The sequence below is a fragment of the Phytophthora ramorum genome, assembly GCF_020800215.1.
Source record: "Phytophthora ramorum isolate Pr-102 chromosome Unknown Phyram_PR-102_s0010, whole genome shotgun sequence".
NCBI lineage: Eukaryota > Oomycota > Peronosporomycetes > Peronosporales > Peronosporaceae > Phytophthora > Phytophthora ramorum.
The window spans coordinates 160,010-174,756 of record NW_027150656.1 but is presented as its reverse complement, the minus strand read 5'-3'; the positions used below and the strand labels follow the sequence as shown (position 1 = coordinate 174,756).

Here is a 14,747-nt window from a genome sequence, read left to right as displayed (position 1 = left end):
GTGACTAAACGACACAAATTTTGTGTCGGAGTGTACTTCACGCCGTTTGATTAGATGCACTTCAACTCAGCATCTTGTATGGCTGGAGCTCGTCATTCTCCAAGTCGCTGAGCCAAGATCAAGACTATGGACGCCGTCGCGTGGGGCCCGTACATCGAGACGCTGCGCTCAGGCGCGCAGAGCGTGGACCAGGTGGTGGAGAAGCTCTGCCGGGACAACGGATTGAGCGCCGACGCCGCCTCCTCGTCACAGACGACGGCGCAAATTGTGACACTCGTGCTGCAGGCGCTGGCCCAACAGGCTGCCGGTCACTACGTAGCGCCGTCGCTGGAGCAGCAGCAGAGGGAAGACTCCGCTGTCGCCTTTGACCATCACCAGCAACGCTGCGCCGCCGTCACGCGTGTCGTGGAGGCGGCCGTGAGCCAGAAGCTGCTGCACGACGAGAGCCCGCTGACCAACCTCTTCAGCTGGGACGCCTTCCAGAAGCGCCTCGCCAACCTGCACGCCGCCTTCCCCGAGCCAGAGTTCAACCACGCGCTGGCAGTTAAAACGAATCCCACCCGCGGCTTGCTGCGAGGCGCTCGGGCCAAGGGGTTCGGCGCAGAGTGCGCGTCTATTGCGGAGGCCAAACACGCGCTATCGCTCGGGTTTGAACCGCGTAAAGTCGTATATGACTCGCCGTGCAAGACACTGGGCGAGCTGCGCGAGATGCTACTGGCTGGAGTGTACATTAACCTGGACAACGAGGAGGAGATCCGCAAGGTGAACGAGATCTTCGCGGAGTTGGGACTCTCGGAGGAAACGAAAAGGAAGCACGCGGCGCAGATCGGACTGCGGATTAACCCCGTGGTGGGCGGCGGAACAATTGACGCTACTAGCACGGCGACGGTCACGAGTAAGTTTGGCCTCCCACTCACGGCGGAGACGAAACCCCGACTTTTTGCGATCTTCAAGCAGAATTCGTGGCTGCAGGGCGTGCACGTGCACGTCGGTTCTCAGGGCTGTCCTCTTGACCTACTGGCGGCAGGAGCCAAGAAAGCAGTGGCGTTTGCACTTGAGGTTAACGCTCATGTTGGTAACAAGCAGGTTTCCGTGCTGGACATCGGTGGTGGCATGCCTACCGTGTACGACGGTGGAGAGCGTGAGGCATACGATTTCCAAGAATACGCTGATGCAGTGCGCGAACAAGTGCCCGAGCTCTTTACGAGTGGGTTCTCGTCCATTATCACAGAGTTCGGACGCAGTATTTTTGTGAAGCCTGGCATCACCGTGTCTAAGGTGGAAGCCGTGAAGGATTGGGCAGGCCAGCACATCGCGGTGATCCATGTCGGAGCAGACCAGTTTCCGCGTACAGCCTATTTGCCGGAGTTGTGGTCACACTGTATCTCCGTTCTCGATGGCCACGGCCGCCCGAAGACGCATCCTAGCGGCTCCTACGTCCGCCAGGACATCGCTGGTCCGCTCTGCTTTTCAGGCGACTTCCTCGCCAAGCAACTACTTCTGCCTCCAATTGAAGTCGGAGATTTTGTGGTGATCCATGATAGTGGCGGCTACACCATGTCGATGCACTCCAAGTATAACAGCCGCCAAGTTTCGTCGAACTTTGCGTATTCGAGCTCTGCCAGCGACGTGAATTTTTCTTTGCTGAAGGAACGTGAGACGACTGAGGAGACACTAGCTTGCTGGGGCCTCGACCGTGACGTGGAGCTGTAGCTTTACACAGGTTAGCTTTCCGTCCCAACATTGTGCTAGCTTTGACGAGTGCAAGGACGGGGTTTCTCTATTTTCCATGTCGATTTCATGCTTATTCGTCTCGGTAGATACACAGCGAAATGCGGCAATGAGTTGCATTTCAAGCCTTAAGGTTCCGCGGCGTATTCCATCAGAGTTGAGTGATTTAAAGGCACAACTAGTAGCCGCTCTCGAGCATGCTGCGAATATAGATCACCTGGCCGAACGCAATACCCACGAGCACGACGTTGGTGATCATAGACATCCACTTCACACGCGAGTTGGTGCTCTCGGCAGCTGCAAGTAACACAAAGCAGCACGAGTTCCCTCATCAGTGTTTCGCTACGAACAAGAAGCAACAGCAGCAACAGCAGTGCCCGTACCATCGCGACTCAGCCGTTCCCGGTGCTTGACAAAGGAAATGTCGCCACGCAAGGTGAACACTGACTCCTTGAAGAATGCCACCTCGTGCATCAGTTCCAGTCCAAGATCTAAATGATACAATCCACAAGTTTGTTAGTCCAAGCAATATCAATCCCCACCAGTCACAGCGATGGCAAACGAACCTTCCACGACGATCTGCGGGAAGTAGTCCTCCGCGACGTGGTGGATGCCGAAAACAACGGCATCGCTGTTCTCGTGAGCATGAATCGAGAAGGCGACCGTTTCCGTCTTGCCGTCGAGTTTGCGCTCGAAGATCTCCGTGATGTCGAAGCCAACGTGACTGCCAAGCTCCGTCACGGCATTATCAATCACGTGATCGCGGTAGCCGCCGGTCGCGTAGCCGTTCAGCGTCTCCCAAGTGACAGGATATTGCATGCGCTCGGGCAGCAGCGCCAGAGCGATGTCCACCTGCTGTCCGTCCGTAATGCTGTCCACCGTCAGCAGCAGCTTCACGCGCGTGTTGCCGCGGATAATGCTACGCGAGACACCGACCAGGTCGAATTCCAGGATGCCCATCTTTGTGGCCTGGCCGTTCGTCGTCGTCACCGCCATCTGAGTGTAGGCTGGTACCGTCGGGGCGTCCTTGCTCACCGTGGCAGCCACATTGGGCACGAGCGTTAAGCTGCGAGCGCCTGTCGAGATGAAGTCGAAGGAATAGAAGAGCGTCATGGTGGACGACGCGCCCTTGAGCTTGCGGAAGCACAAGTGGTAGAGTCCGCTTTCGCGCACCGTGGCCGTGCCAAAGTTGTTTTGCTCCGCCTTCCACGTGAGCACCTCTCGCTGGGATGGGTTCCTCACCTGCATTAACGCAACGAAGTGAGGACCAACAGGCCGCGGAACCGATGCAGTACCACGAAACGTACCACGACGTCGACGAGATCGTAGCTCTTGGGCTCCAGGACTCCGAAGCGGAGGAGCACCTTGTTGTCGGACGCGCGGGCGTTCACCTCCTCCATGAAGCATTCCTGCGCAACAGAGTTAGCGGTGGATTGAGGAGACCGTGGGGTTGGGTGGGGGGCCGAACCTCCGACCGAGACGTCAGCGTGAACTGGAAGCGGGACGCGTGTGAACTCGGCAGTAGGCACACGCACAACAGCAGTGCCAGTGAGAGGAAGCTGCGCATAGTCGAGTGTGTGGTGGCGATGTGGAGCAAGGAGACGTCGCTTTGGCACGATGGAGGAGGATATTGGCTCGCAAAAGTGTCCGATTGTTGCAGCAACATAAGTTGGTTGGAGCAACTTTATGTGGGCTCAAGTCAGCTTTCTCGATGCGCGATGCAGCATCGTCGATGCTTGCAGTGCGGTGAGGAGAGGAGTCCATTCGGTCTGGCCCGGACTAGGGGGGCTCGCTGCCAACGCTGGAGAGGATTTTCATCGTTTGTGGTTGTCTTCGCTCGCATTTGTAAGTTGAATGAGCTCGTCTACAAATTGCAAGCAGAGGACAGCATTTGTCCGGCGCATGACTACGATATTGTCACGAGGAGCTTACCGCCGATAGTATTGCTATTCGCTTATCAAAAACGACCACGAAAACGCGGTAAGCTGTCTAATGACTGGCACTTCGGGCTTTTTCATCCGTTGCAAGCGCATTGCTGATAGAGAGTCACGGCCGATTTGGTGAGCAGCTCTGCAGTCATTGGTATTGCCGTCTCCAGCTCCACACCTTCCAGCACTTCTTCCCCGTCTCAGGTTGCACTAACCTCGGCATCGTCGTGTTGCCAGGAGTTCGTCGTGTTTGCCAATATTCGCTTCTGAAACAGGGTGGAGAGGAACGGCTGCGCGAGGAGAGCGAGGCGTGCGTGGCGAAATGTGCTCAGAGCGATCTCGTGGTCAAGATTCAGTGGGCGATCACGCAGCGGCAGCACTTCAAGCGGTATCTGGGTGCAGGACTTTTGGATTCCGCCATGACTTATGCTATAAATACATGTATTATACTTCTTGCTACTGTGGCGGTGGAGCTGCACCGAGCTTGCTGGCGTTCAGCCATCGTGCAGCCAAGCACACCTGGTGACTTGCGCACGGCAACTTACCAGGCTGTGGCGCTGCGACCGGCTGCGATCCCAGCAGCATCGGTGAGGACGCACTCACTCGTAGGCACCGCTACGTGTCAATCCTTCTCGTCCTCGAGGTCCGATCGGGCGTGCGTGTCCTACGGGGTGTTGAAGCCCGCGCCGACTTGATTCGACGCCCAAAGCCAGAGATTTCAGACCTACCCCAGGAAATGCCTTAGGATAGGTCGGTTCACACGGCGTTTGTATAGGTGCGCGTCGACACTCGTGAGGCCCGATCGCAGGCTGAACTGTCTTTCTCGCCGTTGCGGCATTGTAGCCTACCGGCATACGTGTCGGCCCCAGTCTCTGCAAGGCAAAGTGTGCACACGCTTCCAGTATCCTCAAGCCCTGGCGGTTGTCGCTCACTTCCCATTTCGCCTTGCCATCGGTTGAGCACCTCGCCTATCAATAGTGAGGACAGAACCCCTTCCCAGTGGGAGATAACGACGTAAAACCCCCGCTACAACACACGATGGTCAAGTTCTTCAGTCCGCTGGCGCTGTCGCTCGCCGCCTCTGCCGCTGCGGCCGCCGCTTTCGCCACTCACTTGCGCTTCCGCCCGCAGCCGCCCAAGCAGACCCCGTCCGAGCCCGCCACGATGGCCCCGCGCACGGCCCACCAGCGCAACATCGACGAGATCAACCACCTCGCCGGCTACGATGTCATCATCGTGTGCACGTCCACGCCGCACCAGGCGCGCTACTGGCAGGACCGCCTCATGGCCACGCGCGGCTCCATCTCCCCCAAGGATGCCAAGGTCATCGCCGTGTACGAGGACTGGGACGGCGGCGCCGGCAACGGACTCGGCACGCTCTACGCCTACACTAAGGCGGTCGCTGCCGGCAAGGAGCTCTATGGCATCGACATCTCGTCGCTGCTCGCCTCGGGCAGCGTCAGCGTCGCACTGTACCACACAGCCGGCAAGGGCACGCGTCTCGCGCCGCTGCCTGGCAGTGAAAACAACAACAAGTCTGGCGTCAAGCTGCCGGCCATGGTGGAGGTGAATGACAAGTTCGTCCCCATGACCATCCTTGAGGCTGTGGTGAAGCAGACGGGCGTGTACGCTTCCAGCCGCCGTGGACGCCTCTCGGTCTTCTGGGGCGATCAGGTGTTCATCCCGTCGGCGGAGGTCAAGTACGTGGCCAAGCATCACATCGACATCCTAGCTGCGCTGGCCCCGATGCCCTCGGAGAAGGAGTGGAAGGAGAAGGGCCTTGAGAAGTACGGCCTGATTGTCGTCAACCAGCAGGACAATGCAGCGCAGGTGGACAAGGTCACTCACGAGACCGCGATCCGTCTGTTGTCCTCCTTCGGTGAGATGAAGTCGGTCGGCACGAGTCTCGGGTCGTTCAGCGTGGACGCCGACATGTTGCGTGCGCTCCTGAGCGAGTTCTCGAAGGAACTGGACGCCAAGTCCGGCAAGCTTGACAGCGACCCGCACTTCTGGATGCCGCTCACACTTGAGCTCGATGCGTACACGGAGGTGATGGCGCAGAAGGGAGTGGAGAAGGCAGAGTCCACCACGCACTACCAGCGTATGCAGAAGATGATGGCCAACTTCGAGGAGACCCGGACGAAGGAGCTTGGACTGTTTGGCTGTGTCGACGTCGGCAGCGATGTGTACTGGTGGGACTACGGCCAGCTGAAGCTGTACCTGAAGAACAACCGCCTGGTGACCAAGCCGGGTGTGGAGGCAGATTGCCTGCGCTCGTTCCTCGGCATCAGCAACAGCCTGCAGCACAGCAACGTCGGCGTGGACGCGACCATCGAGGATGCTACGGTCCTGAACAGCGAGATTGGTCACGGCGACATTAAGCGCAGCGTGTTGAGCGGCGTGTGCGCGAAGGAGGTGAACGCGCACGGTTCAATCCTCATCAACGTGACTGCGCGCTCCATCACAGCGCCCAACTGCGTGGTGTACAACGTCACCTCTGATGAGGCCGAGGGTCTGTGCCTTGAGGAGGGCAGTGTGGTCGTGGGCGTGCTGCTGCCCGATGGCAAGAAGGTCGTCATGCGCTCGAGCATGGATGTGTGCGGCGGCAAGGCATGGAAGACCGTGCTGGAAGAGAACCAGCACTCTTTCGAGAAGATCTATGAGCTGAACGCGGATGCGAACGTGTCAAAGCTGGAGCAGCTGATCCAGGCTGAGCACTTGAAGATGCGCGAGGTGGTCATGTCCTAAGCATGGCCTGAGCTAGTAGTAACGTAGATAATTCCCCCCCCACCCACCGCTCGCCGGTAGAAACTCCTAAATGCATTTGATTTCTTACCCTGAACGCACGCGAACCAAAGCTTCAAGCCGCAGCAGGGCTTCAATTGTGGTCAAGTTCCATGCCGTGTAGCCACCGTGACGCAGGCCTCGTGGCAGACCTTGTTGCTGCAGTTTGATTGCAAATGGCGCTGCACTTGCTCTTCGCTGGTCGTCGGAGATTTTCACAACCCCGCGATGCCACGTCAGAACGCTTTTATTCGGAGTGGACTCGGAGTTTTTGTACTCGTACTTAGTCCACCCTTTGAACCACACCAGCGTGACACAAGTGACATTCGTCATCCTGATAATCGCTAGTCGACCGCCACACGTTCCGGAGATGCCAGCGGACGCGAAGCTTCAGCTGCTCGTAGCGGCCCTGGGCGCGATCGCCCTGCAGCAATTCATCTCTCGCCGCCAGCGCCAAGCTGTGCAAATGGAGAAGGTGAAGCAGCAGCAGAAGCAGGTCCAGAGTGCCGCCGCGGCCGACGAAGACGAGGCGTTTGTAGTGGAGATCGAGTACTGCACCGGATGCCGCTGGATGCTGCGCGCCGCGTGGATGGCACAGGAGCTTCTCACCACATTCCAGCAGGATGAGAGCAGTCGCCTTCGATCCGTGACGCTCACGCCCAATTCGCGCCAGGGAGGTGTGTTCAATGTGTACCTACGCGAGGTTGGCCCCAACGCCGACCCCGAAGCCGAGCCAGACATGCTGTGGTCGCGTAAGATCGCTCGCCGCTTCCCGGAGTCCAAGGAGCTCAAGCAGCTCGTGCGCGACATTGTGTGTCCAGAGAGAGGCCTCGGCCACTCGGACAAGAAGTAATAAGGCAGGAAATAGGATGGAAAGGAATCTTCTATTCTCTACTGAGGCGCTCGGAATCCAGCCATGACGCTTGGAAGTGATGAACGGGTCGACCCTCCGGGAAACACTGCACTAGGCCTGTTTGAACGACACCATCGTCAGCCACGAGAGAGATTGCAGCAGCAAATGAATGAACCAAACTCACCGTGCAAAAAGACTTCGCATGCTCTTGCCGATAGACGCAACACCTGCCAGACTCTTTGGCATGTTGGAGAACGATGTTCGCCGGCCGTCAGGATGGGTCACGCACTTGATAGCAGATACTTGGAATTCTCGCCATGCCCACGGGTGCGCCTTCAGACAAGACCGTACAGCAAACATTAGCTTGGAGTTGCTAGCGTTCATGCTACCGAATGAAATGAAATCATACTCGGATCTGTTGACTCGTGAAACGCTGCTTGGCGTCCTTGTCGAGAATCTGCCAGCGTTAGAAGTGATGTGAGAAATGCATCGACGAAGCTTAAACAAGAGGAATTACAGTCTACGCACGTGTTTCAAGAGATCGATAAGCTCACTTTCCACCACACGATCGCCAACGCTGTCCGGGTACTCAATGGTGTCGTTCTATGCGAGGTTAGCCCAGCAATTAGTACTGTGCTGCATTGTAACAACGCTGGCAGTTTTACATACCTGAATCCTGCCGTACAACTCCGTCATCGTTTTAGCGACAAAGGGCGGATGTCCATAGATAAACATGTACAAGGTGACTCCGCAAGCCCAAATATCAACGGGCTTCCCTTGAAAATTTTCTCCTGTCAGCATCTCCGGCGCTAGAGAAAGATACATTTACTTAGCACTTCTGAAAACAGTATGCCAACACGGTCTACACACGTACCCATGAAGATAGCAGTTCCGGCAGTTTGCCTCATATCCTCATTGTCATTTGCCATTTCCTGGATACAACGTCAACGGTGAAAGTTAGGCAATATTCACGATGGCTTTCGCACTTCCGTATCATCTTACGTGAGAAACCCCGAAGTCGGCAATCTTGAGGATAACCTCATTTTCGTCGATAGTTTTCAGCAGCAAATTCCCCGGTTTTATATCGCGATGAATTATCTAGCGACAGCACATCCGTATTAGAAGTGCTGAACGAATGTCCACCCTTGAGGTTAACAAGCGTACCTTGTTCTCATGTAGGAAATCAATACCTTCAATCTAAAGAGGAAGGAAGCGATTAGAAGGCAAAGTTGTTGCGCTGTGTTGACGCAACACGGTCTTACCAGGTGTGTGAAATACGTCTTTGTAAGTTCCGCGTTTAGTGGAGTACACTCTCTGAGACACAAAGTGAAATGATGTCAGTGATGGTAGCAATTTACTGCAACGGTAGGGCGATAAATTCGTACATGTCATCATCCAGTACGGGTCCACCATCTACAAGCTCGCTGATCATGAAGAGCTCTTCGCTGTCTACAGTCAAATTTAAATGAGTTTCAAGTCTGCAAGTATCACTTTGGCGCGCGTGCGTACCGTCCGTATCGATGACTTCACGCAGCACTACGATATGCCGGTGTTTGAATCGCTTCCAGATATTGAGCTCTTTCTTGACGGATTGCAGTGCATTACCAAAACGCCCAACGCGAATTCGCTTGAGAGCCTTCTTATCTACACACTTTGCTGCGAAAATCTCTTTTGTGTCGTTGCATTCCACCTTGAAGACAATACCGTAAGCTCCTTTGCCTAGCTGGTCCATGAACGTGCTGTAAAAATGAAACCACGTCATATGTAGAAAAGTAAGCACAGCGCAATGCCCAGGAGAAGCAAGCAAAATCGCCCTCACGTACTACTGGTTCAGTTGCCGCCGACCGTCAGCATCTACGGTGCTAACCATTCTCTTGGTTTCTCGGAAGGACTGGCCTCGCTTCCGTAGTGGCACGATTGGTTTCATTCCTGTCAACTGTTTATCGCCTCCACTGCCTTGCATGCTCATCGAAGCTCGACTGAGAGCGACGATAGGCTTTACAACTACCAAAGCAGGAGGGTCCGGCGATGGACCTGGTTCGACTTTTTCTTCAGCAATCGGATCTGGATCGGGACTGAGAGCGACGATAGGCTTTACAACTACCAAAGCAGGAGGATCCGGCGATGGACCTGGCTCGACTTTTTCTTCAGCAATCGGATCTGGATCGGGACTGAGAGCGACGATAGGCTTTACAACTACCAAAGCAGGAGGATCCGGCGATGGACCTGGCTCGACTTTTTCTTCAGCAATCGGATCTGGATCGGGACTGAGAGCGACGATAGGCTTTACAACTACCAAAGCAGGAGGGTCCGGCGATAGACCTGGCTCGACTTTTTCTTCAGCAATCGGATCTGGATCGGGACTGAGAGCAATGATAGGCTTCATGACAACCGGGTCCGGCGATGGACTTGGCTCGACTTTTTCTTCAGCTACTGGGTCGGGATCGGGACTGAGAGCGAAGATAGGCTTTAGGATAACCAAACCATGAGGCTTCGGCGTTGGACCTGGTTCAACTTTTCCGTCAGCTACGGGGACGGGACCAGGAACAACAGCACTGATAGTTATTTCGTCGATAGCATTATTGGGTGGGGATACTGGAGCTTCAGCTGCAGCCTCGGACGATCCAGAAAGGCCTCCCACCTCAGTGACGCGTTGCAGCGGGTCTAGCCTGGCTGCAGGTCCATGCCTGTTGTTGGGCTCCAGGCCAGTCGACGACGCTTTTTCCATCGGGAATACGCTCACCAGCGGTGGCTGTATTTGATAAAGCTGGGCAGCTGGCACCAGAGCAGCTTTGCTAAATACAACCACTACACAAAAGTGTTTCGCGCAGACAAAGATAGCGGCATCATTCATGTATCACACAGGAATACTTACGTATATATATTTTTTGCTAGAAGTGGTGGACTTTTATACACATGGACGCCATACACCTCCGGCGCCCCCACCCCACAACAATCCGGGTTGACTGAAGTCTAGTAGTAATCATAATACAGGTCTTGGCAGTCGAGCAACGCTTTGACATTGTCACGAACGTGTACCAGCCACGAGATCTGTTCGTCGAGGTGGACCAGCATTTCCTCCAGCTGCGGGATCGGCACGGAGACACGAGCGTACTCCACAATCTCGACCTTTTGGCCACGGAAGGCGCTGCAAAATGACAATGCGTGATAGAGGGTTAGAAAACTAAAGTCAGCAATTACCACCAAACCATGGCACCATACCAGACGCAGCCGATGAACTCTTTCCGTGACGCACAGCCCTCCGGGATGTTTGTGATCGGCTTCTGCGTAGCCATCAAACTAAAGGCTTCAACCAGCTATTGAAAATATGAACAGCGCGCACATGTTAGTTCAACGTCTCCAGTACTATGGAGCTTGACGCATTCACACACCAGTTCGCCACGGTGAATCGAGAAATCCACAATAACTTCGGACGGCAGTGCCGGCTTGAAGCTCTGCACAAACCAATGACGCTGTTCGTCAGTATCTCTCACCCCCGACACCTTCTCTGCTGAAAACCAACGTACGTGGTCGACGTGAGAGCAGTAAGGGAACCGACGACGGCTGGGCAGCCGCAGGACGTTGGCGGCGTTGCGCAGCTCCTGACAGATGCGGCCCAGGCTCTGGAAAGTGCGCTGCACGATCTCCACGTACACCTCGACGTCATCATTGCTGGGCTCGTCGTGTATGAGCTCCTGCCGCTGGACGTGCATGAATTCCTTGAGCGCCGCGAGCCTCCCCACTTGGCTCTGCACGATGCCGTGGAACTCGAGGATCTGGTTCAGCACGCAGTACTGCTGCAGTCTGTGGGCGTCATGCAGACATGGACACCTGGTTATAATCTGCAGAGGAAGCTGCATCCAGTACTACTACTCGTACGTGCTAACGATGGGCGCATTGCGCTGGGCCTTGGTCAGCTTGAGCTCCACCTTGGTGAACACCACGAGGTGGCCCTGTCATTAGGCGACGCGTATGTAACACAGCACATGCCAATGCCGTCAGTATCCATCCTAAATCAGTATGCGTTCGAATCTGAACCTACTTCCACGCGGATGTCGGCCTTGATCGCGGGCGACGCCGCGCCACGGTCCGAGCGGATGCGTCCCCAGATGAAGTCGATGCGCTCCAACTCATGCGCCGCGTAGTCGATGGCCGAGTTCACGTCTTTGAGCAGGTAGTAGCGCGTCTCGCGCTTCTGCTCGGCAGGTGGCACGAACGTAAGCATGTGTACTGTACTAGGTTAGACGAAGTAGCCCTACCCACCCATGCGCTGAGCTCGTCGTCGGCTTCCTGGAGTGCCACGGGCGCCGCTGCGTGCTGCGTGAGGCTGCTGGACATGGCTGCGATCGGACTGCTCGTGCTCTGGAGTGGCGGATAGAAGGAAGAATGGCAGGCGTCTGCGCTCACTCGCGTGCGCCTCGTGTGGTGTCGTCCATGTTGAACCGCACGGAAAGGACACTCTGCGGACAGCCACGATTCAGATTTGAATTGTGCGTGTCTGCGACACGCTACCTTTTTGTTCACTACAGCGATATCCCTGTGATACACGATGGATTCACTTACATTTCCAAGTCCTCCCACTCTCTGAAAGCGAGTATTGCAGGACTGTCACCAGATAATCTCATGATTTGGCTCAGGCTTGCTGCAACGTTTCCTCGCCACAATTTTGATCGCCGTGGCCAATTTCTCCCGAGCGTGTCACAGCCAGCACCAGCTGGCGCGATCGAAAGCCTAACTTGAGGCCCTCGACTCGAGCGTAGCAAGTGATGGCTGTGCATGCGCATTGGTATCCGCCGAAAAGTTCTCGAGAAGTTCTCGGGCCAGTCGCACCTAAAGATACTTTTTAAGCCCTCTACGGTATTTATATCGCTTGAAATGGCTACAGTTCTTGCTTCAACATCCGAGCTACGAGCAGCATGGCGACCACGGAGGCGGTAGCGCTGGCCATGGCCATCGAGGAAGGCAAGACGCGCGACCTGTACAACGCGCTGCGGACGGGCGAGCTCGGCGTCAGGTGGGCAGCCGAAAACTGAAGCGTTTTAATCGATTGACGCGCGTGAGACGGTCCGTTCTGATTGTTTTGCTGTTGGTGCTGTTGCAGCCTCGAGGCGCTGATGCAGGCGCTGTACTTCCTGCAGCACGCCGAGTTCACGCTCTTCGATGTGAAGGACGCCTTCCGTTCCTCGATTGGTGAGAAGTGCAGACTTTCCACCATATTGCCGCCTTGTCATTAACAGCGCTGATCTGACGCTGCACAGGGGCGAGCCAACGCTTCCTGGCCTACCGCGAGTTCCAAATCGCGCTAGGAAAGATCGCCCGTGTCAAGTATTACGGCAATTGCGGCGGGGCTGACGAGTCGGTTGGGACTTCTTGGGATGGAGGAGCTCCCTCGCCAAAGCAGCGCCCACGACCTACGGAGCTGGGGCTCATGTGCTCGCTTGTGGATCAGCTGAACAGCCATCGCCACCAGCTTGACACGTTACGGAGCCACATGACCCGTCCCAGTACTCTTGACACGCTCGAGCACAATTTGCCATTGCTTGTCCAGAGCTTCCAGCTCTACGGCACGCAGAACCGCCTCTCAACGAACACCGCGCTATCAATGCTGGCAACCATAACGCTGGACGGGTTCGTCGACTTTCTCAATGCGTACTTCGAGTATGAGGAGTTCTTCTCGTTCATCGATCTTGCACGTGTGAGTATCAGCCACACAACCAGGTTGTTTGGCGAGGTTACTGATATTCGCTCTTGTTCGTGGATCTGTTGCAGATGTCAACCGAAGTGCTTTCTGGCTTCACTAGCGCTAGCGCTAGCGCAGGTGCAAAAGCCGACTCAAAAGATAGCAAGGACCAGCTCCTCAAGGGGGAGCTGAACTTTGCGCAGTTTCTGGAGTTGTTTTGCCGTGTGGCATCTGCGTTTCACCACAAGCTGCTAGTAAAAGAGGGTGCGCAGCTTCGACGGGCTGTGGAGTCTTGCCGTCTTGAGTTCAGCCTTGAGGTGCTGTTGGATCACATGCATATCACGCTTATTTCGAATGGTGGCTCGAGATCGACAAGTGCCTCTACTCCGCAACAGCAAGAGGTTTCGACCATCACCTCCAGTATGAAAGCTCTCACGACAGAATCACCCCAGTCCTCTCGTGGTGATGAACTTCCAGCGCTGATTGCAATCGTTCAGAATATTCGAGATGTGCTTCGGCTCGATGCTGCTGACCATGCTATATCTAAGAAGCCTAAATATCGTGTGAAGCGCGAGGGTAGCTTGGTAATGCAAGGTCAGCTGTCCAGAAGGCCTAGTAGCAACCCCCCCGAGCAGGAATTGTCAGGTAGAAGCCCCCCAAGTGTGCATTCGACCAGAACGCAACGCCAGGCAAAAGTAGAGGAAAGCCCGAGGCCGCTTCCGCAGGTGGCTATGATACGAGAAGTTGTGATGCCACCAGCACTTCCTGCAGACGTGATCCAGCAGCTCGAAAGTGCCCTAAAATTCCAGAACTTGGGCCAGTACAACGTATGTTGCTCAACTATTTATCGGATATCTATTGTACCGGTGACGCTAGTTTTACTTACGTACATTGTGTATGCAACGCAGATGGCTCTGAGTGCTCTGGATTCCTGTGAGCAACGCTATCAAAAGCAAATCTTGCAGCCCATCGACGATGTTAGCGGCATACTCGACCCGATTCAAACCGAAGTCCATCTCTTTTTTGCTCTCCAAGCCGCAAGCATACACGATAGCGCCCACCGCGACTCACACGCTCTGATAAAATACTATGAGGCAATGAAGTTGTCGCGCCAACTTCCAGCATCGCATCCAGGTCGATTGCTCGTCAAAAGCTGCCTGGGTGTCACTCTATTTTACGCTGGAGAGCTACCGCTAGCACAACAGTGCCACCAACTCGTTTTGGATGCACGAAAAGCTACAAAGGTCAGTGGAGCTGATGCCCGCCACCTTCCAGACAAAAGAGCAGCGTCCAAGACTGATAACAACTCGAACCGTGTTCTCGTCGACACTGCTTCGGCAATGAACAACCTCGCCTGCTGCTTATCCCAAGACCAGAGTGATTCGGCCTCGAAATCTTCGGACAGCGCGTATCTTTTGTTCAAACACGCTCGGCAGGTCTACGTGGATGCTTTTGGGCCCGCGCACCCTCGTGTGGGACTGATTTCGCGAAACTTGGATCGCGTACGTGCTTGTCAAAATGGTGTTGTGAGTGATGCGGCTGATGCCCTAGCACGTGGTGAATACGCACATGTAATTCCTGGCAGCACATTCCAGATTCAAGCGTTTGAGTTCGTAGCGAAGCCTGTGAAGAGCAGCAGTAGCAAAAGCAGTAAATCCGGAGGCAAGAAGAAGAAAAAAGGAGCTAAGTAGGTTGTTGCAACGTAAATCCAACCATTGTTTTCTTTCAGCGGAGATTCCGATGTCTTCGACTTCAAGAAGAGAAAATGGAA

General features: G+C 55.2%; 7 protein-coding genes across 8 annotated transcripts; 4 read left to right on the top strand and 3 right to left on the bottom strand.

Moving 5' to 3' along the window:
* Positions 1-126: 126 nt before the first annotated feature.
* On the top strand, positions 127-1,713 carry KRP23_10433 (Diaminopimelate decarboxylase; the record flags this gene model as incomplete). 2 transcript variants are annotated; one of them, XM_067880883.1, is made up of 1 exon in its annotated part: positions 127-1,713. In XM_067880883.1, one exon carries the CDS (start codon positions 127-129, stop codon positions 1,711-1,713), a length of 1,587 nt encoding a protein of 528 aa, XP_067741181.1. The 2 variants fall into 2 exon arrangements, with proteins under 2 accessions (XP_067741181.1, XP_067741180.1); XM_067880882.1 differs by having other exon boundaries at positions 709-1,713.
* Positions 1,714-1,909: 196 nt separating this feature from the next.
* KRP23_10432 (Endosomal protein P24B) lies at positions 1,910-3,298 on the bottom strand (the record flags this gene model as incomplete). The annotated part of the gene is made up of 5 exons (XM_067880881.1): positions 1,910-2,028; positions 2,115-2,222; positions 2,298-2,973; positions 3,039-3,140; positions 3,200-3,298. The coding sequence occupies 5 exons, from the start codon at positions 3,296-3,298 to the stop codon at positions 1,910-1,912; spliced, it is 1,104 nt and encodes a 367-aa protein (XP_067741179.1).
* A 1,525-nt stretch (positions 3,299-4,823) lies between these two features.
* On the top strand, positions 4,824-6,407 carry KRP23_10431 (uncharacterized protein; the record flags this gene model as incomplete). Its single annotated transcript, XM_067880880.1, has 1 exon — positions 4,824-6,407. One exon carries the CDS (start codon positions 4,824-4,826, stop codon positions 6,405-6,407), a length of 1,584 nt encoding a protein of 527 aa, XP_067741178.1.
* A 406-nt stretch (positions 6,408-6,813) lies between these two features.
* KRP23_10430 (uncharacterized protein) lies at positions 6,814-7,296 on the top strand (the record flags this gene model as incomplete). The annotated part of the gene is made up of 1 exon (XM_067880879.1): positions 6,814-7,296. The coding sequence occupies one exon, from the start codon at positions 6,814-6,816 to the stop codon at positions 7,294-7,296; it is 483 nt and encodes a 160-aa protein (XP_067741177.1).
* Positions 7,297-7,334: 38 nt separating this feature from the next.
* Positions 7,335-10,024, bottom strand: KRP23_10429 (Calcium/calmodulin-dependent protein kinase kinase 2; the record flags this gene model as incomplete). The annotated part of the gene is made up of 12 exons (XM_067880878.1): positions 7,335-7,413; positions 7,481-7,629; positions 7,706-7,753; positions 7,825-7,899; positions 7,966-8,105; positions 8,171-8,228; positions 8,299-8,394; positions 8,461-8,493; positions 8,559-8,610; positions 8,682-8,745; positions 8,806-9,035; positions 9,120-10,024. 12 exons carry the CDS (start codon positions 10,022-10,024, stop codon positions 7,335-7,337), a joined length of 1,929 nt encoding a protein of 642 aa, XP_067741176.1.
* Positions 10,025-10,269: 245 nt separating this feature from the next.
* Positions 10,270-11,634, bottom strand: KRP23_10428 (uncharacterized protein; the record flags this gene model as incomplete). Its single annotated transcript, XM_067880877.1, has 7 exons — positions 10,270-10,444; positions 10,519-10,613; positions 10,689-10,751; positions 10,824-11,100; positions 11,176-11,249; positions 11,339-11,491; positions 11,560-11,634. The coding sequence occupies 7 exons, from the start codon at positions 11,632-11,634 to the stop codon at positions 10,270-10,272; spliced, it is 912 nt and encodes a 303-aa protein (XP_067741175.1).
* A 578-nt stretch (positions 11,635-12,212) lies between these two features.
* Positions 12,213-14,667, top strand: KRP23_10427 (uncharacterized protein; the record flags this gene model as incomplete). The annotated part of the gene is made up of 5 exons (XM_067880876.1): positions 12,213-12,310; positions 12,398-12,486; positions 12,555-12,991; positions 13,066-13,570; positions 14,528-14,667. The coding sequence occupies 5 exons, from the start codon at positions 12,213-12,215 to the stop codon at positions 14,665-14,667; spliced, it is 1,269 nt and encodes a 422-aa protein (XP_067741174.1).
* Between the last annotated feature and the right edge of the window lie 80 nt (positions 14,668-14,747).